Below are 27773 nucleotides of genomic sequence, written 5' to 3' on the forward strand. Positions count from 1 at the left end.
AATTCCGGACTTATTTGAACGTATTTGTTTTCATACCCTATAACCGACGAAACTCACCTCCAGATCAAAAGCACATATCGGCACAATATCACTTTTTTTCTTTAACATATTAGCTATAGGTACGTGTCCCAAATTTTATGTCAAACCAAGCGTTTCTTCAAAATTCTGACCAAAAACCCTAAGTAAATTAAACGAAAATATAAAATGAATTTTTCAAACAAATATTTTAAGTCGGTATGAGAAATTTTAATTTAACAGATGAAATCAAATAAACACAATTCAACTCGTAAAATATTTAGACCCTTGCTTGGTAATCCAGCTGAACAGGTAAAGAACCTACCTTTTATGTAGTTTATAATCTGAGAGGATGGAATATTTTACCAAAATATTCCATCCTCTAAGTTTACAATAGACCTTTTCTACCTGTCCTCAAAAGATCGGTATTTTTAACTAGTGGCAACGTCGAAAAGCGGCAAAATGATGGGAAATACACATTTTTATGTGGTGGAAGTCAAAATGGTTATGAAGTGTAAAAATTTTTGTATATAATTTAAATTTTTAAAATTAAAATTTTAGAAAACTGAGAACGATACAGGGCGTTAAAAAATGCGCTCAACAAACATACACGAATTAAAATTCGAAAATGATAGTATTTCTTGGTGATGCCAAATGACTGCAACATGAAAAGATGACATAATGATAGCGGGATGTATATATATATATATATATATATATATATTGTTATATTTCTATTTGATATGAAAATTAAAAGTTGATAATTATAAACAAAATTCAATTTAATATAAAATATATTTAATTTTCTCAACCTCGGGCATATAAATTTAAAACAACCTGTATACAACAAATTGTTATATGTAATTTTAAGAAGTGATTAGAATAAGCGGACGAAACTCGGAACAATGTGCTTAGATAAACAAAGTGAATGACGCGTACCATTATCGTTCTTCTCGGAAGGTCGATCATTAGCCTATGCTAAATAAAACTCAGTGAAATAGATGATAGTTCATTATCGTTTTTCGCGGAAGGTTTCGATCATTAGCCTATGCTAAATAAGACTCATTTGAAAGAGAGAATAGGTCATTAAAATTTGTAAATATTTAGAAAGTATTTTGGAATGGGAATTAACTATTTTCTTTTGAAATCCATTAAGCATATTTAGAAAGATTAAAAATTGGTTTTGAGGAATACGGCGAATGAGAGTTGGTGGTGGAAGGTTGATTTGTGAATTTGGAAGGGATATTTAGAAAGTAGGTGAATGAATGACAAAAGGAGATCAGAATGTTTTGAGCTGTCGAGAAGTGAAGTCGAGTAGTAGACGGTAGTGTTCGAGGAGTGAGAAAGCCGGTGTAGTTCCGTGAGTGTGGAGTATTTATCGTGGAACGAGAAGTAGGCCAGGTCGAGAGTAAAAGAACCTCCTTGAGCCCAGAGTGTCCCGGTAGCTGATAGCAGTTTCGAAAAAGGTAGAACACAGCATCACGACAAAAGCAGGAACGAGAGCTATTCGAGCTAGTTTTTCAAAGGAGAACATCACTGGAAGCCAGGACGAGGTTTGATCGCAGCCAAGGATAGCAGGAAAGGGTCTTGTGTGAGGACATTTTCAGTTCACCAGGAAAAGGTCAGTCTCATTTGTTTGGACATGAATGTATGGGTTTTCGTATTAAATTCCACATAAAAAATTGAATAACATAATCAATAATATCAGAAAAGCTTCATCAAACTTAAATAGAGTTGTTCCTAATAACTCCTAATAGTTAAATGTTAATAAAAACTTTCAATTGAAAACCAAAAGGAAATAAGATTCCCATTTGTAAATGTTATGTTTAAGAATAATAAGAAATAGCAAATATTAAGCATTGATTGCCTTTTAAATAAAATAAAAAATATTTTGTTATAATTGTAACCCATATGTGTATTTTTTTTACTCTTTTCTTTTCTATCCCGATTAGGAACCATTAAGAAATATTTAGAAGCCACGAAAGTAAGTAATTAATTTATAATTCGCCCTGAGATTGAAAACATATTGATATGTGATCTGGTTAATTAATTAGATTAGTATTAATACATTGATTAAATTAAGTGACATATAAGAATATTATCTCATATCAATAATCAAGATCACATCAATATATATATATATATATATATATTATGTATTAAATTGGGTATATTTTAAATACATTAAATTATAAGCATAATTATAATAAATAAAATTAAATCCAATTAAATGGAATCGAATTGAATCGGACCGAATATAATTGAATCTATGAGAAATATTCACTTCTGTCGGCACTCCGCAAGTGTCCCGCTCTAATTTGTTTCCATAGCACACTACCTGTTTTCACTTTGATTTCCTTAACTTCGTTTACCGGTTACATTATCAGTTTGTTTACAATTTATACGTTTCTTAAGATATCTCGAGATAGAAAAAAGGTATCGACATGCGGTTTTCGATATTCTGTTGATAATTTGGTCTAATTTTGTAATACATGGTTAAAAGTGCGTACTTGTATTTAATATTTTCCAAAGAAAACTAGATTTCTGAAAAACATAAAATAGCGCCTCTAGCTGGCATACTACTTACTAGGCTGTTTCGTAATTATTATTCTTACATTAACGAAAAAGATCTGTTTTCAACGAGACCAAGTTTGCAAAAATCGATTAAGCAGATCCGGACTTACAACCATTTTTCATAACAAGGTTCCCACTCACCCCCACCTCTTATTTGCAAAGGTAGAGTTACACTTGTGAAATCAAATATTCGCAGAATTTTGCGAAGAATACGATGATCGGATTTTCAATGCCCTTTCATTATGTAAATTTTATAAAATTTTGATTTTTAAATTTTTGATATTCAATTACGGCCTCTAGCGGTGGACTTAAAATTACGAAAATAATTTCCAGGCTTTTCTCGAGGCAACTTTTGTTAAAAAATTTTTTTTCCGCAAATCGCCAGGAAATTTTGACATTCCTGTCAAAATTTCTTGAAGAAAAAGTCAGGACTTCCTTACTGTAAGGAAATGTCATTTCCTTACTGTAAGGAAATGATATTTTCGTACAGTTGTTAGTGTTTTTTAGTAATTGTCAAGTTTGACAATTCAACCTCAATACGTTTCCATAGTAACCCAAGTAATTTTATTAGGAATTTCAAAGCACCATTTATTTGGGAATAAAATTATCGCGTTTTTTTTTAAATCAATCAATATCTGTCGAATTTTAAACGATTTGCGGAAAAATAGTATGTTTACCTCGTAGGAAAAGCCACATTCCTGGACTCTGTGTTGCTAAGTCTCGGCTTGCGCCTCGACTTAGCAATCTTCAAAGTCGTCCAGGAATGTTAAGCTTTTCCTACCCGGTAAACAATGTACTATTCCCAAAGCTGTACTACAAACGATTCCTGAGATATGGCCGAGAGCCATTCTTATTGGGACACCCGGTACATTTTACTATGGACTTATTATCCAAGGAAAGGTAGGGAAATGACCAAGATCACGGGGAAGGTCCCCAACAACATGGTTCGACCAAATTACCCAGACACAGAGATCTTTGGAGGCGGAGAATACACGACATCACGATGATCACTACACTCAGTGGCGTACTGATCATGGTTCCGCGGGTTCCGCAGAGGCCCGCTTTAACGCGCTTTTTACTTTTTTTGTTTCTAATTTGATGGGGACATTTTGAACTACACAAGTACACACATAGGAAATGTAACTGCTTAATAGATTTTAATTTTTGTGTAGGTACTTCATCATCATCATCATGGTGCTACAGCCCTTAGAGGGTCTCAACCTTCTCAAGCGTTCTACGCCATTTTGTTCTGTCCCTTGCCTGCACTTTCCAGTTGCCGACTCCGATCTTCTCGGCATCTTGTGTTACCCCGTCCATCCATCTCAACTTTGGTCTACCCCGTCTTCTCATTCCCACGGGTTGAGCTGTTAGAATCCTTTTTATCATGTTCGATTCAGGGGCTCGGGCTACATGTCCTGCCCACTGCAGGCGATTTCGCTTAATTATAGTGATAATATCTTTTCCACCAAACGTTTGCTTGTAGATATTCTGCAGTTCAAAGTTATATCTACGCCTCCATATTCCGTTCTCACAAACCGCTCCGAATATCTTGCCTAGTACCTTTCTTTCAAAAATTGATAGAGCGGATTCATCTGTTTTAGTTAGCGTCCATGCCTCTGAACCATATGTGAGAACGGGGACTATCAATGTTCTATACAACCTTATACGAGTTTTTTGAGACAGACGTTTGTTAGATAAGTACTTTGATAGACCATGATAACACCTGTTTGCAATTATTATTCGCCTTTTTATTTCCTCAGATGTGTCATTATTGGGGTTAACTGATGTCCCTAGATATATGAACTCTTTGACCGCTTCGAAGTTTTGGTCATTGATGATTAGATCTGCATCAACATTTCCAGATCTTGTGTTTGTGTTGGTCGCCATGAATCTTGTTTTATTTTGATTTATATGTAACCCCATTAGTTCTGCTGCTGCTACTAGATCGGTTAGGATTTCCGCAGTTCTCGCCCTGGTTCTTGTTATAATGTCCACGTCATCTGCATATGCAAGAATTTGGACTGATCTATTAAATATTGTTCCTCTGCTATCTAAATTAGCGTCTCGTATAACTATTTCTAAGGCTACATTAAAAAGCTGACAAGCCAGCGCATCTCCCTGCCTTAACCCCTTATGTATTTCGAATGGGGTTGACGAGTCGTTTTGAATTTTCACTGCTGATAGCATCTTCGCCATTGTCACTTTTATCATAGATATGAGTTTTTTTGGAATTCCCAACTCATTCATAGCATTGTAAAGACTTGGTCTTAAGACACTGTCATATGCCGCTTTAAAATCGACAAAAATATGGTACATATCTATGTTAAACTCTTGCGCTTTTTCGAGGATCTGTCGTAGTGTAAAGATCTGGTTAATGGTTGAACGTCCGCGCCTGAATCCTGCCTGATATTCTCCTAGAAACGTTTCGGTATAGGCCTATGTAGGTACTTACGAAGATAAAAACGAAGAATTAATATTCCTCAAAAAATTTGAAAACAAAATTTATTGAAATACAGTGTACAATACTGTTGTAAGGTTCTTACTAGTTTTACCTGCTTTCCAAAGCCCATATTTCAACACTTGTAAAGGCTAACCGCCAGGGCCTGATTACACGTGATAACTCAAAGACTTATATTTTTTATATTAGCAAGATTTATGAATAAGATGTAGGTAGGTAAACTACAAAGTTGCAAATATGCATTGCAAGTTTTATACTGGGTCATAAAAATAATCCCAATACAATAGGCTCGATACTCGTATTTATAGAACAGTCATCATTTAGCCTGTACTTTTATATAGGTAGGTAATTCTTCTTCTTCTTCCTCTTTATAAGCAATTCTGCTTGTTCATTGGCGGATTGATACCTCTATGGAAGGTTGTCACTCCATCGGTTGCGCGGTCGGCCGATACTTCTTCTGCCGATTGGTGATTTATCTCGTGCTATTTTGACCACACGTCTCCCCCATTCTGGTTATGTGGTTGTTTCATTCTTTTTTTCTATTTAGTGTCCATTCGTTTATACACTGTACGTTACCTTGTCTTCTAATATCTTCGCTCCTCTTTCGATCTCTCAGTGTATTTCCTGTAATTCTTCTCAGTACTCTCGTCTCTGCCGTTTCCAGTAGTCTTTGTGTTGTGGCTGTATCGGGTCTTGTTTCTGATGCATATGTCATTATTGGTCTTACACTGGCTTTATAAATTCTTGACTTCATCTCAATGTTAATATGTCGGTTTCGCCATATAGTGTTACTAAGGCATCCTGCCAATCTATTTGCTTTTTGTACTTGATTTCTCACTTCTTTGTCTAGGTCTCCGTAACTTGACAATTTAATTCCAAGGTATTTTACTTCCATTACTTGTTCAATACTGATACCATCAATTTCTATTTTGCATCTAATTGGTTCTTTACTGATTACTATTGTTTTGGTTTTCTGAGATGAAATTGTCATATTGAATTCTTTTGCTCTTATGTTAAATCTGTGGACTAATCTTTGCTGACTATCTTCATCTTGGGCTATCAATATTGCGTCGTCTGCGTAGCAGAGTATTTTTTTTCTTTGGTTCCCATTCTATATCCTCTTCCTTTGTTGACGTTTTTGATGATTTCATCCATGATTAAATTGAAAAGCATAGGACTCAGTGAGTCTCCCTGTCTTATTCCGCTGCCTATATCTATAGGTCCTGTAAGTTGTCCATCTATTCTGACTTCCATTTTGTTGTTTTGGTAGATGTTCTCAATAGTTTTTATGATATCTTCACACTTCTCTATTATACAGAAGATGGATTACATCTTTGAGTCTTACTCTGTCAAATGCTTTCTTTAAGTCAATCAGACATATAAATGCTGGTCTATTATACTCTAGTGATTTCTCAGTAATTTGCTCTATGACGAATATTGCATCTATACACGATCTTCCAGTACGAAAACCCTGTTGTTTATCTGCTAAACTTATCCTCTGATTCATTACGTCTTGTAATAGCGGCTTCCCACTGGTCTGCGATTTTACGGATCATCACGCACAGCCGACAAGCACGGACCACCACGCACCGCAGACAGAGGTCTTCCCATGGTCTGCGATTCTACGGATCATCACGAACAGCCGACCACCGCGGATTCTAACGCACCGCGGACAGAGGTCTTCCCATGGTCCGCGACAGTCTGTGCTTTTGATCGAGATTATATATGTGACTCATTTAATTTTGGCATTGATTACATTGCGTTTGTTAAGTTTCTTATCTCTTTCAATGTTTTCCTTTAGAATATGGTGTGAAATGTGTAGTATGCGTATGCATATTGCACATTCCATGTAAATCAATAATTACACACATAATGTATTTTATTTTTAACAAAATGTGTTAAATTATTAACTTGTAAAAAAATCCTTGCTCAAAAACAAATTTTGGACTAACTTTGGATATGCTTTATAATAGTCAGGGAGGTAGTGTAAAATTTGACCGGAGCATTTTAGCATGGGTGTCTTTCTTTATTGAGTTAGGTGTTCCGTTAAAAAATGATGTGTCAGCCAGCCCAAAATCGGGGCTTTTAGGCAAAACAAGATAAAATATGAAACTAGATGGAATAACCCTACAACTATATGTCAAATATTTATATCATGGCCTGAAATACCTAGCTCCTGGATTTCACCCAGGCAAGCCGGGTTCCATTCCCCACGTTGGAAGTTTTTTTTGTTTTTAAAATTGACATTTTGATTTGAAAAATAATTATTTTTATAATACCATGTTTTTGATGTTTATACGACACAATATAAAATAGTTTGTATGTCCTTTATAGAATCGTAAACTATGCATTTGATCATAATAGGATGACCTCAAGCAAACTTGTTATACATGAACCCGGGAAGGTTTCTTAGTGAGTACGACCAACCTAAGTAATAATTATTTGCGCAAACAGCACAAAAAACTATTGTTTATTAGAAAAAAGGGTTGTTTAGGGTTGCATGTATCTTTTGATTATACATCATATAAAATTAAGAAAAAACAGTTTGTCCAAAAAAATAAAAAAGAGTGTAGTGTGGGGGGGGGGCAACCTCCTATACACTTAGATTAGTCGTACCAACTCAGCAACCTTCAGTCATGCACAACAACTTTGCTTAACCCGGCATTGGTCGCTATATGAGATTTTCTCTCACGGTTTAAGAATATTGCACACAACTTTTCCCCTGGTAAATTACACATGCTCTAGTTCCTTCTTGTCTCCGAATTATCCTTCCTCTATAATCGAATAGACCGTGTATAATATTATTCAGCATTATTTTTAGCATTATTTTATATTGTAGCATTATTTTATTTTGTATTTGCAATATGAATTGTGCAAAGATAATTTTAGAACTTACCCTGTTGCATGACAATAAAATAAAGGTACTAGTACAAATTTGAAATTTATATTGAAATATTAAAATTAATATTATTTCTACATTTTTAGATTAGGTTAAACTGTAACAGCGCATCAACAGTCACATTGTGTAAAGCTAATAATAACTTTATTAAGTTTAAAATCGAAAGTTGGGTACCTTTGTGAGACAAAATCTCACGCGCGACCACTCACGTAAGAACCAACCTAGCGACTAATGCCGGGTTAAGGTCAACATAATAATGATCAAATGCATAGTTTACAATTTGTGTTTTTGGCAAGTGGCCGGTAACACACAGGTTTTACTGTATATGCAAATTTAAGGAACAATAAGAGAAATAAACTTAAGAATAATGTTAAAAGTTTGTATGTATTTAAATATGTGTTTCTGTTTAAAGACTTTTAATATAGGTACATACTCTGAAACACGAAATATAAAATGTATTAAACATGTTTATCTCCGTACTGATTCGTTAAATTGATAAAGATAATTTCAATTATAACTGTGATAATTGATAATAGTTAGTTTCCAATAAACAGAATAATTCAATTTGGACGTTACGAATTGTCCGTTACGAATTTGTCTAGTTACGAACTGTCGCCGTTACCGAGTGTCGCCGTTACGAACTGTCGCTGTTACGAATTGTCCGTTACCAACTGTCCGGTTACAAACTGTCGCGTTACGAGGTGTCTAGTCACGACTGGTGGATATCAGAATACAATAAAAGTCGTTCAAAGTAAGTATATATAAATTATAATTTTATTTTCTTTGACTTATTTATTTTCTGTTTTGACACCCCAAGTTCGCATCACGGGAAAAAACTAACAAATGAACATTATTTGTGGCGCGCCGGTGGAATAATGTATTTTTTCTACGACCGTTTAATAATATGCTCATTATTCGCTATTTTTGAATAGATAATAACACCCATTTCTTTACCCGTGAGTAATAAACTATTACTCACGGGTCATTACTCACGGGCTGAAGCTAGGTTCAACTGGCGGATGTCACTTTTAATATTAGTCTTATATAAACTGCAAATAAAATTACTTAATCTTACTTACTACTGTAGACATCATCCAAAAAATTTGCCATGATATCATAAAAAGGCCACTCAGGCTTGTAAACGTCATCAGCCCCACTACCAGTTCCCATTGATTCTTTAACTTTTGTTTTTTGCCTTCTATAGGTCGACATTAGAGGTCCATAGAGGGGTAAGACATTGGGGGTCCATAGAGGGTCCACATTAGTGGGCCTCTCTGGTCCATAGAGGTCCATAGAGGGGCCATATTTCAGGAAGCGATAGCGGAACTAAGTGATGGAATCTCTATAAACGGAAGAATAATAAATAACATAAGATTCGCTGATGACACCGTTATAATGGCAGACACCCTGGAGTCGCTACAAGAATTGTTAAATAGAATTAACGATCATTGCATTCGATATGGACTCAAAATAAACAAGAAAAAAACTAAATTTATGATTGTCTCAAAAACACAATATGGAAATGAAAAGTTAATACTTACTAGAGCAAACCCAAATAGAAAAAGTAAAGACATACAAATATCTGGGAACCTGGATTGATGACAAAAATGACCAAACCAAAGAAATTAAAGTCCGAATTGAAACTGCACGGCAAGCATTTATAAAAATGAAGACACTGCTTTCAAACAAAGACCTTCAGTTGCCTCTCAGATTGAGGGCTCTAAGATGCTACATATTTTCTATATTACTATACGGAATGGAAGCTTGGACATTGAAAAGGCAACACATAAGGAAAATAGAAGCGTTCGAAATGTGGTGTTACAGAAGAATGTTGAAAATTCAGTGGGATCAAAGGATTACCAATGTTGAAGTGCTACGACGTTTAAATAAGGAGTTAGAAATTATGAACAGTATAAAAACAAGAAAACTAGAATATTTGGGTCACATTACTAAAGGAGAGAAATATGAGCTGCTGAGAGTTATTATGCAAGGAAGGATCCAAGGAAGAAGAAGCATAGGAAAAAGACGCATCTCCTGGCTGAGGAACCTTAGAGAATGGTTTAACTGTAGTTCATTACAACTCAGGGCCGTAACTACGATGTTGGTGGCCCCGGGGCAAACGTAATCTGGGGGCCCCCTACCCCACAGCGCAAGGGGGGTCCGAAAAAATGTTTGGTATTTAACCCCTTGAAAACGCATTTTCCCTCCTGTGTGAACACCACACTCTCTTCTTTCTTTTTTTTTCAGCATGTCTTGCAATAATTATAAAATAAGCAGCGCTAATGAATACATCTTCATCTGTATCTGACATTGTGGACGGATCATCAACGAATGCGTTCGTATGCTACAATGAAATGGTCTTACTTTGTAGCGGACGAATAACCAAGCGAACTACTAAGCAAACGTAACTGCACCTTAAGGTGCCTTAAGCAACTGCAATGTGAGCCAAACACAGTCAGTGAAGCTGGTCAGTGTAGTGGTGGGACTGATCCTAATGTGCTCATTCTATCTTACCCTTACCCTTCTTTTCAAAATGTGGTACCATTTGGTTCCTTTCATATACTAAGATGTTGTCTGGGAAAATTGGTTAAGACAAAGTAGCTGGGCTGGGACCTGGGGCCCCGATTCCGGTTGCATTTTAATTTTTATTTCGCCAAAATATCTAATTTCCTCAGCAACAATTTATATCTTTACGAAAGGTCTCGGGGGCCTCAGCGTAGCCCGGGTCCCCTCTTCCAATGGCATTTTAGGTTTTGTTACGCCGAAATAACTAATTTCCTAACTAATAATTTAAATTTTTATGTGGTCTCGGGGGTCCCAGCTTAGCACAGGCCTCAGGGCCCCTGTTCTATTCCAATTGCATTTTAGTCGAAAATACTAATTTCCCCAGTGAAAAATTAAGACTTTATGTTGCTGTCTTTTTAAAATTGTGTCACTTGAAAGTATTTCATTGATATCGGCTTTTAAATTACATATTTTTATTTTCCTCGTTATGCACGGCCAACCAAAATGAGGCCTCTGTGGCCTCATTGAGGCTACCATTGGGGCAGTGCCCCGGCTGCCCCAATGGTAGTTACGGCCCTGTTACAACTGGTCAGAGCAGCAGCCAACAAAGTGACCATATCCATTACGATATCCAACCTCCGCTAGGAGATAGAACTTTAAGAAGAAGGTCTACATTAAATTGTCTCTCTTCTTTTTTAAATCTTTTATCGAAACAGTGCCATCCTTTAATTGGCTTTTGATGCGGCTCCATGCATCGTATGTATCGTTCCTATTTTTATGGTCTGGTGCCGTCGAATTCCACAAAGTGGGTACAGATTTAAAAAATCAAAAATTAATTCGTTGGTCCATTCCATTTTTTAGCAAAAAAAAATCTAATAGCAACTCAACATACTTTAGCGACACTAAATACAACTGCTGGTGTCAGCAAATGAACAATTTCTTTAACTTGCCTTTGCCAATCAATGCCTTGTCGTCCGTTAAAACAGTGACGCGAAAAAATATCAGTGAAATGCTGGATAGCGAAAACTGACCGTGTCATGAATTTCGGATTTTATGTATGTGACTTATTTAATTTGTAATTTAGGTATTGATTACATTGCGTTTCTCACGTTTCTTATCACTTTCAATGTTTTCGTTAATATCATATTATGGTGTGAAATGTGTAGTATGGACATTCCATGAAAATCTTTATTCAAAGCTAATGTATATAAGCATATAAGCAATGCTAATGATATTCATAATAATAATATACCCAAGCTAAATCTTCACAAACTCGCTACAAATGTAGTATGTACTTGTAAAATTTTTTATTGTTTCGAATGTTTGGTTGTTACTCATTAATGCAATAATATTCATGAAAAAAGTTATTAAATTTTTATTAGTAGCTACTAAGAAGAAATGTATTATATTATGATTCAAATCAATAATTATACATATTATGTATGTTATTTTTATCAAAATGTGCTTTATTATCAATTTATAAAAAAAACTGGCGTTTAACGTGTTAAAAAATCATGACAGCGTCCACACGGACCATTAACGCACCTTTGATCTGTACCGACTTTCGACGGATCACCACAGACGTGTCTGTGCTATCACAGACGACCACTTCCCATGGTGCGTAGTGCGAGCTGGTCCGCGTCTGTCGGCGATATTGCCGATCTTGAGAAGCCGTAGTTACTACGGACTAGCACGGACCAGCACAGACGCGTCTTTGCTACCACGGACGATACGCTTCCCACGGTGCGTGGTGCGAGCGGGTCCGTGTCCGTCCGCAATAATAGGGAGTTTTTGTTGCTACGTAACGTACGCATCTCCGTATACGTAAAGCAACTAACGTGTCGTAGAGGATGAATGTTAAAATAGGTAGTTTTTGTAACTGCCTTAACGTAACGTAAAGCAAATCGTAAAGCCATTTTTAAATTCCGTTGACATTTAAAAAAATAAAACAATGTTCACACAATATACAATTAATATACAAATGTAAAAAAGAATAAATGAATGATGAAATTGTATGGTTTTAATTACTTCTATTTAAATATAAAAATATTATTTTTCCTTAGGTTAAAATTGTTTTATTTTTGTTTATACCTACTTTTTAGTTGTAAATTATTGTATACCTACATCAGAATTCCAGTAGGTATAATGTAAATAGTGTGGTAATATTTATTTGAAAATTTTACTGAAACTAGGTCATTTGTTTATCTAGTTATTAATTGTGGTGATCACTGTATTTCTTAAATTAATACAAGATTTGTTTGTTTTGCTTTATTAATAGACAACTTAAAAACAATAAAATTTTAAATCTATTATGAAGCTCCAATTTCCAATTACAAACACAGAATAATTTTACTCAAATAGACTAAACCAATAACCAATATAACCTTAAAATGTTTATAAACAGGTAGTACGCTGATGAAATGTTCATTTGGTAGGTAATCGGGCAAGATCCTCGTGTGCATTCGGTGACTTTCGGCTCGATAGGGATGCGTATGAACCTAACGTACCAGCCCGTAACCTTAGGTAATACGTATCGCGATACGGGAGTTCAACCATTAATGCGCAAGCGTATATGTCAAAAAGATGCGTTACGTTTACGTATTTGTGTGCACAAAAACTCCCTATTGCCGATCGTGGGAAGCCGCTATAAGATTTCAGTTGTAAGTTTTAGGGTAGTATTTAACTTATTTAAGGTAATTCTTAAAAGTTGAAATTATATTCTAAATATAGACAATAGTGGTAAGAATAACAAGACCCTATATTATTATAGACACTAATTTCTTTGTAAGAAAATCTAGTCGTTTGATAAAAGATATCAACCCCACAGTTATGCAGGGTTTTTTTATATTTTTTTTTATTTAAGCGTTTTATCTCCCTAGAGGTTTGTATGTAATTATTTAATTTATTTATAAATGTATCATATGCAATTTGAGAATCCATTTTGTTGATATAAATTTCATTCCAATGTTCATTTTTTAAAAGCTGTGTTAGTTTTCCGATATTAAGGTTTTTAATTATGACTGGGGATTTGGATGTAGAACATTTTTGAGTTTTATTATTATAAAAAACGGCTGTCGTAAAGTGATAGTGATCAGTCATGTCAGTATGAAAAATAATAGGAATAATATTAATTTATTGTTTTAATAGTCTATTGTTTTTTTTAGGTTTCTAACATCGAAAGTAAATAAATTTCGATCAAAATAATGTTGGTACCTTTTTTTGGTTGGTAAAAAATCGTGAAAATCACCTTCTAGTTAGCAACCAAAAAGATATTAATCGTTACCGCTTGACAAAAAATTACTTTACTAATTGTTTATAAGATATGTAAGATTCGTTGGTTCAAAGTGCTTATTTTTTGAAAGGGCTGTACTCAAATAAGCTTAAACGGGTCACTAATCACAAGTGTATGCAAATTTTGAACAGACATCTCGTATTTATAACCAATTTTTGTCTTCAGGAAAACAAAAAGTCTAAAATATTCACAATAGAAAAACCTATATTTTTATACTAGTTGAGATTTTTGGTATCACCAATAATTAGTAAGTTTTTTGAAAAAATTTTTTCAAAATTATAAATTTTTTTTTAATTTAAAACCATATTGTTTTCAAAAATGAGCACTTTGAAGCGGTAAAACTTACAGATCATAATATAAGCAATACATAAGTCAAGTAGTGTTGCCCAAATGCAAGACCAAGACGAGACTTAGACAGTCTTGGTCTTGGTCTTGCGCCAGTACACCTGGTCTTGGTCTTGGTCTTGGTATTTATAAAAATAAGACAACATATTAAAAAATCACTTAAATCGAACAACAGGCTTAGGAAATTCAAGACATTAACAATGACCTGTTTTTAAGGTGGTGAGTAAATTTTTTGGAGAAGTGTATACCGTTAATTTCGGTATTTTAATTACACTGTTCCTTTGTCTCGTAATCATACTTTTAAATAATAGTCGCGCTGTTTCGGCAAATTTTCTGTAATCCAGTGATCTCATAGCATAGGTCATAGCACATTCGGCAAAAACAATACACAATAGTCTTACTATTCTATATACCGATAAGATTAAATTTATTAGATATATTTTTTATCAGCAAGGTGACATTTTTAAAAGTTTGGATACGATATTTGATATTACTATCGGCGTCGCAAAGCAAGAATGTTATGTTATGATTAGAAGGCGACTATTTTCATAATAGATAGGTCTGGATCCCGCGTATGAAAAAAAAGTTGATTAATAGGAAGCTGAAAATTTGTTAAGAGCTTAAGGGTGTCTAGTCGGACAAACTTTGATATATGGGAACACTGGAACAGGGGAAGTTTTAATTGTGGAACAGGTTAAAAATTTGGAACGGTCAGACCACGAAAACGTCACATGTATTTTGTCCGACAGTACTTCCAATTGATTTGTTGCCCTTTCATTAAACTCTCATGCAAAAATGAGACTGCTATTTATCACCTGTCATAATTCCTGTCATTTGACATGTTCTACGTGTTCCTCTCATTATCATGCCCGTTTGGTGGTAAAAAGCAGCCTGATTTTTGCATGAGAGTTTAATGAAAGGGTAACAAATCAATTGGAAGCTGTCGGACAAAATATATGTGACGTTTTCGTGGTCTGACCGTTCCAAATTTTTAAACTGTTCCACAATTAAAACTTCCTCTGTTCCAGTGTTCCCATATATCAAAGTTTGTCTGACTAAACACCCTTAAGCTATTAACAAATTTTCAGCTTGCTATTAATCAACTTTTTTTTATACGCGGGATCCAGACCTATAACCCGGACAACTAATTTCAGAGAAGTCGTCTGATGGGAAGGAAAGTACAAAATATTTTATTTTTACATTGTAATAATGACCTGAGTACGTGTCGAATGTGTCAAGTGTTCTTTAAATGGATATTTTGACTCGCTATGTATGTTTATGGTATTGTTCGTAGTGAACAAAAGTTCAATTTTCAAAATTTTTGTTACAAATTTTTTTTTGTTTCTCATAAAGTATGTAAGAATATAGCCGAACTAATATACATACTGCCTAAAACGACCCTCAGTTCTAACTGCAAGACGCAAGAGTCTCACAGGCTAAGTCTTGTTCTTGCTCAAGTCTTGCACGGTAAGTCTTGGTCTTGGTCTTGCTAAAATTAGGCGGTCTTGGTCTTGCGAAAACGCAAGACCAAGACCAAGACTGCAAGACCAAGACCGATTTTGGGCAACACTAAAGTCAAGTAACTTGTGAAGCGGTAACGACTAATTTCATTTGGGATCCTAATTAGGGTGTGATTTTTACGATTTTTTTACCAAAAAAAAAGTCCAACTTTATTTTGAGCGTTACATAGTTAATATTAAATATTGATGCTAGAAACTAAAAAATATCAAAAATATAGCTTTTTTAAAAACTTTAAAAAGTTGTGATTACTTTTTCTCGAAAAGTGATTCATTATTTATTTCACGTTGAAATATTCGATTTGAATTTGACGAATAAGAACCTACATTTCATGACCTACTGGGTTTAAAGACTTCGAATGTACACCATATTTTTCACTTTTCTATAAGCTATATTTTTACTAAGGATATTTTTTCCGATAGCACACTTACTTTTTGAGGTATTGACGAGAAACCGTCTCAAAACGTGTTTTTTTGAAAAATGAACATATTCACTCACAAGTCACAAATAACTCGAAAAGTATTGACTTAGTGAAAAACTCTATAGAACTTAAAGGTTGCTTAGAATTAGTCAGTTTATCTAATTTCAGACTTATCTTGAACGTATGTTTTTCAACCGAGAAGGGGTGAAACACCCCTCTTTCAATCACTTTTTTTTGTTTGATATGTAAGATATGTGTATGCCAAATTCCATCTCAATCCGAATAGTTTTTAAAATTTATAGCAAAAACCGTGAGTAATTGGACTATAAATTAGCTTGAGTTTTATGATATAATGATTTTATGATGATTTATATTTAATGTTTTGGGCGGGGGCCCGCATCCCAACTGGAACCAGGGCCGGCTGATCCATCAGTACGCTACTGACTACACTCCATCCGGGATCAGCATTGAAGAGAAAGAGAGAGAGAGAGAGAGAGAGAGAGCTTCATTGGCTGCGATCCTGAACCATATGGACCTTCACGTAGGGATTTTCCCATCAGAGGCTTCATTTTGTCTGCTCATCGTATCGGAGATCTTTTTCTAGGTCTTCGGCCTTCCTAGGCGTAACCAGGATAATCCTAAGGAGGGGTTATAACTACTGGAAAGGGGGGGGTTACAACTACTGGAAGTTCTCACAGGGGTATGGTATTAAGCGTAAAGAGCTTAAAGTACATCCCAACGGGAGGGGTTATAACCCCCAAAACCCCCCTGGTTACGCCTATGTCGGCCTTCTATCTTTCCTTCTACTACCAGTAGCTCCTTTGTTTCCATTTTTCTATATGCCTTAAGTTGAATTTTTTAATAGGCGTGGAACTGATCTTCAAATCTTAAATACCCCATCTAATAATCTTGTCATCCTCTTCCTTATTAGTGAAATATTTGATATGTTGTAGGTTTTTTATCATCTGTATGAAGAAATAGTTTATTGCAGTGTAAATATGTTTGACAGAATATTATTTTCAATAGAAATACCACCATGTGTATATGAGTTAGTTGCTGCTACTTGCCTTTGGTTGGCGTCTAAGATGTCAGGACAGATAATGACGGTAAGCTAATGAAATACTTATTATAAATTAATAAAAATACTAATTATTTTCCATTGTCTCACTCCCATTTTTTCCAGATCTTCTTTGACTGCATTCTCCCACCTTTTCCTAGGCCTACAGGCCTTCTCCCATCTGGAATTTCCCAAAACACATTATTTATAAGGCGATTGTCGTTACTGCGTATCACATGCTCTGCCCATCTAAGTCTATTGGCCTTTATATAATCCGGTCAACTTAGACATCAAAATAGTTCATCAAAACGGGAACTGGTGTATGTTTTCAAAAGACTGATAGTGTGTAAATAAATTTATTAAAATCAGCTAAGTACTTTCAGCATTTTTAATGCCATCATCAGAGCTATCGTCTTATAGGTGTAAATACCTCAAATGAAGAGAAAACTTCGAACAAACACATTCTATTGTTTAAAATCAACCCAGGGATCTAACCACTGGTCAGGGTAAAAACCCTTGAATGTCTAAAATATCACATTTAATGTGTTTTTAAAAAATGGCTACCATTTTTACAATATGTAAATATGTAAATATAAATTGTAAAAATGGTAGCCATTTTTTAAAAACACATTAAATGTGACATTTTAGACATTCAAGGGTTTTTACTCTGACCAGTGGTTAGATCCCTGGGTTGATTTTAAGCAATAGAATGTGTTTGTTCGAAGTTTTCTCTTCATTTGAGGTATTTACACCTATAAGACGATAGCTCTGATGATGGTATTAAAAATGCTGAAAGTACTTAGCTGATTTTAATAAATTTATTTACACACTATCAGTCTTTTGAAAACATACACCAATTCCCGTTTTGATTTATATACAAGTGTGTACAAGTCAAACAGTCTTTTTCTAATCAAAATAGTTGGCAAATAACAAAAATTGCCGGAGAGCCAAATTTTCGTGGAGAGCTAGAGTTTACCATAACAAATAAAGTTTTAATAAAAGTCCCCATGGATCCCATGTGTGCAACAAAAGTTTTTCGGGGTCAAAGGTCAAAATTTGAGATTTTTTTGGATTTTTCTCGAAAACGGTAAGATTTATCAAAAAAAACATCAAACCAAAGTTGTAGATCTTAATATTCTCTACAAAAATAGTCCTTACAATTTTTTTCCTAAGAGTTAGTATTCCTGAGATATCGCGATTTTAAAAGTTACTTTATACATTATAAATATGCACATATAAGCCACGTATATACATAATGTGGCACTAAGACAAGCATAGCTTATTTGTGTCTCTTTTATATAATATACTATTCTGAAAATATTTCTTCTAGAATATACTATATTCTGAAAAGATAATCAGTCGCGAACTGAATTTCCTCTATCCATGTGGCCTTGAAAAACATTTGGTTATATCGTTGTTTAAAAAAGAACAGATTGTCTATTGTAAACAATGGCTATAATATTGTCCGTAGGTCTTGTTCATATTATCTGTTTCTTTTAGTGCTAAAGGTTCAGTTCAAGTGAATATAAGTACTTATTACAAGCGTCTACCATTTAGCAGACATTATGGGCTTACAGTGACAGTGGTATTTGACGGCTACAGTGACTCGACAAAGAATATTAAAGCTACAGAACAACGTCGTCGAACTACAAAAACATCATCGGGTTCCGAGATTATCTTTGATGAAAATATAACAGTTCCAGCGAATCAACAACAATTTTTCGCTAACATTAATAATAAATCTCGTTTCATTTCCATGTTAACTGACAAATTAACAGCTGCGAATATTAAAGTGAAACAAGCTAAAAATGACGCAGATGTCCTTATAATTGAGACAGCAATTGAAAAATTTAAGGCAACAAACACAACAATTGTAGTTGGTGAAGATGTTGATTTGTTAGTACTGCTTACTGCAAGGACTCCAGTAGATAAAGTTATTTATTTTCTGAAGGGCTCAACAGCAAACAGAGATATATTCTGCGAAAAGTTTATCGGCGTATCCCAAATGCCAAAAGTACATTTTATTTTTACATGCTATAACCGGCTGCGACACTACGTCAGCAATGTACAGAAGGGGCAAAACGTCAGTACTTAAATTATTCGAAAAAAATAAGATTTGACTGGCTGCTGTAAAGTTTTTACAGAACTTGATTCCACACCGCAAACAATAATTACGGAAGGAATTCGCTTTCTTCTTGCGGTTTATAGAGCTCCAAAAAAATAGTTGTCTTGATAAATACCGATACTTAACTTTTGTAAAAAATACGCGAAACAAGAAACAAGTACAACTATCATATCTTCCTCCAACATCAGCGTCTGCTTTTCAACATTTGTATTGAGTATATTATCAAGTTCAAACATGGCTAGGCAATGAACTGAATCCAGAAGACTGGGGTTGAAAATTAATAGATAATACTCTGGAACCGATTAAAACCTTACTCCCACCTGCTCCAGAAAAACTCCTTAACACTATTTTTTGCAGTTGCAAAAAAGGTTGTAGTGCCAAATGTGGATGTAAAAAAGTCGGGTTGCTGTGTTCTCCAGCGTGTACTAACTGCCAAGGTCATTCTTGCTGAAATGTCCAGTTTAGTACAACAGAGGAAGACTCCTGTGATTTTAATGAAGAGACCAATGACTCAGTCACATTTGAACAGTTTTTGAACATTAAGCAAGAGGAAGAGGAAGAAGATGAAATCGAAGAAGACTTGACTGTTGAAGTAGACTTTCAAGAATATGAATCTGATTAAAATATTGAACGAAATCAAAACAATAGTTAACCTAATAATCAATAGCAATAATAAGGTAATATCTAGAACTTGACCGCTATTGTTTCCTTAAATTATCCTAAAATTGTCAAAACAGTTAGTGGAGTAGGCCTACAGGGGAAACCACGGTAAAAAACGCGCCGAGTACCTACACTACCTTACAGGTGGTGTGGAAACGTGTGCATATTATGTATAATGTGGCTCTTAGAATCGCGATATCTCAGGAATGGCAACTCTTAGGAAAAAAATAGAAAGGACTATTTTTGTAGAGAATTTTAAGATCTACAACTTTGGTTTAAGGTTGTTTTTTGATAAAACTTACCGTTTTCGAAAAAAATCCAAAAAATCCAAAAAATCTCAAATTTTGACGTTTGACCCCGAATAACTTTTGTTGCACACATGGGATCGATGGGGACTTTTAAAACTTCATTTGTTATGGTATACCCTAGCTCTCCACCAAAATTTGGCTCTCCGGCAATTTTTGTTATTTCAAATGTCTATATAGGGTGAGGCAGATAACTGGCCTATTAGAAATATCTCGAGAACTAAAGGCAACAGAATCATGAAAATTGGAATAAAGGGGTTTTGAAGGATGATCTATTAAATGAAAATATTTTCATCTCTTTGCAACTTCCGGTTATACCGGAAGTTGCTTATAACTTCGTTTTTTAAATGGGACACCCTGTATATTTTTACATTTTTGGATTCTCCTCGATGTCTTCTTTCTTAAAATATAAGGTTTTGTAATATTATACAGGGTATTTTAAAAGATAATTACGTTTTTTTATTAATTTCGTAGCAATATTCACACCCTGTAGAATTGTAGTAGTTTGACATCTAAAACTCTACTTACGTTCAAATGATTTTTAATATACTCTACTATTGTTAAGAATCATTAGTATAGCTAAATTTTTAATTTAGTATACAGGGTTGGTCGAAACTCGGAATGAGTATTTTCTGAGTTTTCTTAAATGGAACACTCTGTATTTTTGTATTGTAGTAAAATGATATTTTATAGTACTTTTTTATTTCTTAAGCATTCCCTATACCTAACTGCTTTAATTTGTGAGTTATTGGTGATTCAAGCTAAACATATTAATTGCAACAAAAAAACGTAAAATTTTATTAGGTTGGCCGTGAAAATACTCAATCCCAAATAATTTTTCAGAAATAAATACATATTAATCCAGACTGGTCCTTAAAATTACTGGTCCTTATTAAAATGGTTTAGCTATCGAAATACCTACTTAGTTAAGATTGTTGGTGCGATTAACAAGTAAGCACAAATTAAAGCAGTTAGGTATAGGGAATGCTTAAGAAATAAAAAAGTACCATAAAATATCATTTCATTACAATACTAAAATACAGGGTGTTCCATTTAAGAAAACTCAGAAAATACTCATCCCGAGTTTCGACCAACCCTGTATACTAAAATTAAAAATTTAGCTATACTAATGATTCTTAACAATAGTAGAGTATATTAAAAATCATTTGAACGTAAGTAGAGTTTTAGATGTCAAACTACTACAATTCTACAGGGTGTTAATTTTGCTACGAAATTAATAAAAAAACGTAATTATCTTTTAAAATACCCTGTATAATATTACAAAACCTCATATTTTAGGAAAGAAGACATCGAAGAGAATCCAAAAATGTAAAAATATACAGAGTGTCCCATTTAAAAAAACGAAGTTATAAGCAACTTCCGGTATAACCGAAAGTTGCAAAGAGATGAAAATATTTTCATTTAATAGATCATCCTTCAAAACCCCTTTATTCAAATTTTCATGATTATGTTGCCTTTAGTTCTCGAGATATTTCTAATAGGCCCTTTATTTGCCTCACCCTGTATAGACCGGGTTAATATATCTGACTAGATTTTCCTTTCCGAATAGAGACTCTAACTCGTTATTGTATCTGCGCCTGCGCCTCTATTCGTTTGTCACGCTGTCCCTGAAAGGCCATATTATATATCAACGTGGGATGAAGTAAACACTTCTGTTGTATATAGGTATATGAATTTATTAAAATTCTTAAAATTTATCCACGAGGTAGTGGAAGTACAAAACGTTTCGGTCAAACTGACCATCATCAGTGCAAACGTCCAGTGTACAAGTAGTTGTAACTAGCCACTTCAATAGGTGTAATAACCTCTAAATTACATTATTGTTATATTATATATTAAAAAGTAGTCGACATTAAGTCGATGTCTTAAGATTTTAAAGTTCACATGTGGATGTACGTCATCCTTGCTCGAAAATTGCACAAGGTACTTGTGTTCAAGTGAGAGGTTAACGACCAACTAATTTATTAGTTACCGGTTACTAGTTACTGGTACAACTGACAGATCATATAAAAGATAGATAAGTAAAGTAACCTGTTTGTAAAGCGGTAGAGATTAATTTCATTTGGGGAGCTAAACACGGGGAGATTTTCATGATTTTCTTTACCAGAAAAAGGGGCCAACTTTATTTTGAGCGAAACTCGCTTATTTTTAATGCTAGAAATTTTTGTAAACAATTAAAATAAAGCTTTTTTAAACACTTTAAAAAATTGAAATGGGGTTTTCCCGAAAATTGCTTAGTTTTTCGGTGATTTCACGTTGAAATATTCGATTTGGAATTAGACGAATAAGAACGTAATTTTCATGAGCTACAACTTTGCTTTTACTCGGTTTATAGATTTTACTGATACATTTTTTTTTCATTTTTTTATAAGCTACACTTTTGCTAAGAATATTTTTTCGATAAAATATTTACTTTTTGTGTAATTTGCGAAAAACCGTCTGAAAACGTAGTTTTTTTGACGAAAAATAAACATTTTCAATCGCAAATAACTCGAAAAGTATTGACTTTGACTTACATAAAAAATCTATAGAATGAAAGTTGCTTATAATTAATTAATCAATTTATCTGTTTACGAACTTATTTTTAAACACGCGTTTTTTCACCCCCGAGAAGGTGTGACTGTCACCCCCCAAGTAAAAGGAGCCAACGGCATAAATTCAACTTTGAAGTGGAGTGTAAGTAGAACCTAAATCCAAATTTTTATGCAATTCGGAGTTGCCCCTGAAAATTACACGGTATCCCCGTATTTCCCGTTCATTTACTGAACTATATATAAAAAAAATATAAACAATATATACACAAATCACTAAAATTATTTACAAAATTAGTGATAAATAGATTTTGTTTGTATTTATCTTAACCTTCGTTACAAATATTTTGAGGCCACCTATTGGCAAGCACTATTCTTCTTTTAATTTCTTCGTTGACATGGCAGCTTGGTCTAGTATGTAGATTATTGTCTCTGGATCCTAAGCAACTATAACAACGCTATATTTTTATTACACTACTAAAAAAATTAGACTTATATTAATTCAGTAAAACTTATAGTATAAATAAACTTAAGTATAAGGCAAAACTGTCATTGACCTTCTTGATTTATAAATACTATTCCTAAGTATGCTTTGAAATAGTAATTTCATAATATTGTTTTTTAATAATTAATCATTTGTTTTAGCCAAGCAATATTTTAATGATGTGCTCTGAAATATATATATCCCAACAAATGATTCGCATGGAAAGAAAAATATTGAAGATATTAGATTTTCGCATTCCACATATAGAACCTGCATTTTTTGTCGAATATTTCTTTTTAGAACATCAGATTCTGCCAGGTTCGGTAAGTATTCTTCTTCTTCTTTAGGTATTCGTGTACACCAATACCTATACAGCAACAAAGACCCATGTAAACCCAGAGCAGAAAGTTTGGCAACCAGAAAATTATTGTTGATTTGTTCAAAGGCTTTTGAAAAATCGATATAGACAGGATATCTCGGCATTTTCGATAGGTGCTTCATCCACTGCTTGTTCCAATTTATTCATGATCAGGACTGTTTGAGTCTGATCTAGTTGACTATACTAAGGATGGTGTCTGTTCAGGCGCGAATCTTCTAGAAATTCATAATAGCGAGGGGGGGGCAGATTTACCGAAAATATTATTATTATTATCCAGATTTAGCCATGCGGCTCACGTTCTCTCTATGGCTCTGAGCACAGTGCGGTCCCAGTATAGCTTGTAGTTTAGTGTCGGTTTGGAGAAGTCCCAGTTTATTGGCTAATTACTGGTGCATAATTTTTCCTACTGAGTCATGGCGTTCTTTATCATCAGTATCGACTAACATCTGGGAGCCCGCGGTAACATGTTGGATAGTTTCTTTTTGACATCCATATCGGCATTTGTCATTTTGGTCTTGAGGGTCTTTGACTACATATTTCTGGTAATTTCAAGTTGGAATAACCTGATCTGAATGGCCAGTAAGAAACCCTCTGTTTTGGCAAATATTCTGAAGTCAACCAATAGGTCGACGCTATATTGCTGACATATTTTTGGCTGATCTCATTGAGATGTCGCCCAGAGGTTTACTCATTCATGTTCGCATTTTTTTCTGGCTTAGAAAGGTGGTTTATGCTCATTGCTCGTTCCATCAGTTTAAGCAGCGCTGTTTCATCTACTGTGCAAATTGCGCTAGCTATTTAAAGTAGATGGTAGTGCCGCGGTAATGTTATTCTCTCTACTGCACTGTTTTTTGCTGAAGACTTTCTATATCCGTTTTTGACCATTTTCATCATCATCAACCCGTACGCGTCCACTGCTGGACATAGGTCTCCCTCAGCCCTTTCCATTTATGTCTATTTTGTGCGGCTTGCATCCAGTTACCGATAACATGTTTCAAATTATCGGCCCATCTGGTTAGTGGGCGTCCTCTGCTCCGTAGTGCTTCTTCTCGCGGCCTCCACTCGACTATACGTTTTGTCCATCGGTTGTCTGGCAATCTGGCGACGTGTCCTGCCAAATTCCACTTAAGCGACGCGATTTTTTCGACAGCGTCTGTTGTTTTTGTTCTACGGCGTATTTCTTCGTTTGGGATTCGGTCTCTCAGGGAGACACCCAACATCTGGCGCTCCATAGCCCTCTGAGTTACGCGAATCTTGTTCACTACCTTTTTTGTTAATGTTTCGGCCCCATAAGTGAGTACAGGCAACACACACTGGTCAAAGATTTTCCTTTTGAGGCATATGGGCAAGTCCGATTTAAATACATAGTTCAGTTTACCAAACGCTGCCCAGGCTAATCCTATGCGACGTGGGAGTTCGCACGTCTGGTTATCTCGTCCCAACCGAATTTCATGTCTCAAGTAATTATAAGATGCAGTCTGCTCAATAGCCATTCCATCAACAACAATATTACGATTTAGCACCAGATTAGTCATTATTTGCGTCTTGTTGATGTTAATCTTTAGTCCGACCTCTAAGGGCGCGTAATATAATTTGTTCAATATTATTATTGCATCATCCATACGATCGGCTATAAGGACCATGTCATCTGCGAATCTCAAATGACTGAGCTTCTCTCCATTTATATTGATACCATATTCGTTTAGATCTGCCTTCTTAAATGTGTGTTCTAAAAGGGTTGTGATTAGCTTTGGTGAGATGGTGTCTCCCTGCCGTACTCCTCGCTGTATACATAATGTATTTGTTTGTTGTTCAAACCGTATTACGCTAGCCGTTGCCTTTTGGTAGATATATTTGATCATGTCAATGTAGCGATGGTCTATTCGGCATTCTGTCAATGCTTTTAACATTTTCTGCTTATGGTATCGAATGCTTTCTCGTAGTCCACGAATATCAGTGACAATGGTATGTTGTATTCCGCAGAGTTCTCTATTAGGTTTTTTATTACCAGTAAGTGGTCGTTAGTGCTATATCCAGATCTAAATCCAGCTTGTTCTCTAGGCTGATAGAAGTCTAACTTAGCCTCCAGTCTCTTTTTGATAATTTTTTGTGAAAAGTTTATATATGTGTGATAGCAAACTGATAGGGCGGTAGTTTTTTAGATCTGTTATGTCACCCTTTTTGTGTAATAAAACAATGACTGCATTGTGCCATTGAGACTGCATTGTGCATTGTGCCATTGTGCTTTGTATTGTGTTGGCAGCAAAAACTGTTTGCTTTTGCTGCCAACACAATACATTCACCTCAAACCCTGAAGAGGACAAAATCCTAAACGGGGAAGCACATTGAACGCATTTCTTCTAAACATTATCTAGACAAGCAAATCAAACAATGTGGCTGGCGTGCCATTGAGAAGAAGTTTTTCCTTGGTAAATGCATTGGGTGAAAAGTTTGGCCAAAGCCTGGATAATTTTATTTCCACCTTGTTTGATTACCTCGATTATTGACCATTTTATAACTTCATTATTTCGGATTTAGCCACACGGCTCTTTCTCTAAGGGAAAAATTTACTCATGCCAGATACTTACAGTACCTATCAAAAGAATTGAGCTCTGGTGGCGCTCTTTCCATGCTATCGAGCCCTAGGTGGTTTGGTACGCTCGAATATCTACCAAAAATTATGGAGAAGTTGAAAGTGGTATAGCTTTCAATATGGTCTCTAAAAATGAAAATTCAGACCCAACTATTTTATGGTTTCTAGAATGTTCTTCGGAATGACTCCAGTAGAAGAGAGAATAATAGGTATTATTTGGGTACTTCCAAATCTACGTAATTGGCGATTTTTTCGTTATATTTGACACTAAGATTATTGTTGTTAGGTATCACCACATCAATTAGTGTTGTTTGTTGTCTCATGAATTTATTAACTAAATATGAGTTCTGTTCCATTTTTGCCACTGTTTGGTCTATAATCCGTTTAACTTGTAATTGTCATTCTCAAGCATACTCTCAGGAACGTATTGATAATATGGGAGATGGAGGAGTCCCAATTTGATAGCAATTTGATCTCTTAATAAAGGATCTTTCCTACTGAGTCATGCCGTTCCATATATTATTCAGTTGCAGCAAATGCATAAATTAATAATTCAAATAAAGCATTCTGCGTAAAATAGTTACACAAGTTGATCATTTATATCAGTAATGTTACTTTGCTGAAGTCGGGTTAATTGTAAAACTGTAAAAAAATAATATTTAGAGACTAAATGCTATAGGGGGGGGTCAAAGCCCCGTTGACCCCTCTATATTCGCGCCTGTGTCTGTGTACCACCGCCATTCCAGTCTGTGTACCACTTTTATGGCATTGCTATATGACTCTAGAAATCTCAAAGTTTCTTTTTACCTCCTCGACGTTTCTGTCCCCATTTTGGTTTTGTATGGCTTTACTGTGATCCACGCCACAGCAGCCATTTTTACCTCTATTTTGATCTTCTTCTGTTGAGCTCCAGAAATTCGGTCTTAGGTAATTGGCACAAGGTCTGTTTCTCTTGGAACACCTTGTGGCTCAGTATCTAATCGTTAACCATATACTAATCGTATGTACAGGTCCGGCCCCAGGGGTGGGCGAACTGGGCGGCTGCCCAGGGCGGATAAATTTGGGGGCGGCAAATTTTTGAAAAGCCAATTTTTGAAATTAAAGAAATAATAAATTATGTTTTTAATATTATAAAACATCAACATTATAAACAAGAGCGGCAAAAATGCCTCTGTAAAAACGAGAATTAAAAAAGTGAAACAATAACAATTGTTCATTCGACTGGAAATCGACAACACTTCCTTCTTCTTCATCGTATAAGAATAGTGGGATCAAAACTACTCACTAAGCCAGATCACGCTAAGTCTCCAGCTCATCTACAGTCACAGCGACAGTGGGTAGAACTGGCAATTTTATTAGACTAGAATCGGGCAAATCCATAGACGATGAAACACAAAAAGTTCTAAAGTGTAATATAACGACTTGTATCAATAATAAAGTTCTTAGCACAACAGTGTCTTCCATTGAGGGCGATTCTGATAAACTTCTTAATCACAAGATCACAGCCATGGTAATTTTTAAAGCTTGTTGAGCTCTTTGGAAAATTTGATTCTGTTTTACAAGAACACATTAGGAGAACAACGAATGGTAG

General features: G+C 34.9%; 2 protein-coding genes across 2 annotated transcripts in view; one reads left to right on the forward strand and one right to left on the reverse strand.

Moving 5' to 3' along the window:
- LOC126891934 (LIM homeobox transcription factor 1-alpha) overlaps positions 1-27773 on the reverse strand; it is a 366239-nt gene that overhangs the window by 140381 nt on the left and 198085 nt on the right. The gene's annotated exons all lie outside the window — the stretch shown is intronic.
- The window catches only part of LOC126891931 (uncharacterized), a 106055-nt gene that overhangs the window by 56572 nt on the left and 21710 nt on the right, over positions 1-27773 (forward strand). The window contains exons 6-7 of the mRNA XM_050661279.1: positions 16981-17133; positions 23372-23533. Coding sequence (XP_050517236.1) covers positions 16981-17133; positions 23372-23533 — 315 coding nt within the window. The remainder of the gene's footprint in view (positions 1-16980; positions 17134-23371; positions 23534-27773) is intronic.

Source organism: Diabrotica virgifera, chromosome 9 (assembly GCF_917563875.1).
Source record: "Diabrotica virgifera virgifera chromosome 9, PGI_DIABVI_V3a".
Classification (NCBI taxonomy): Eukaryota; Metazoa; Arthropoda; class Insecta; order Coleoptera; family Chrysomelidae; genus Diabrotica; species Diabrotica virgifera.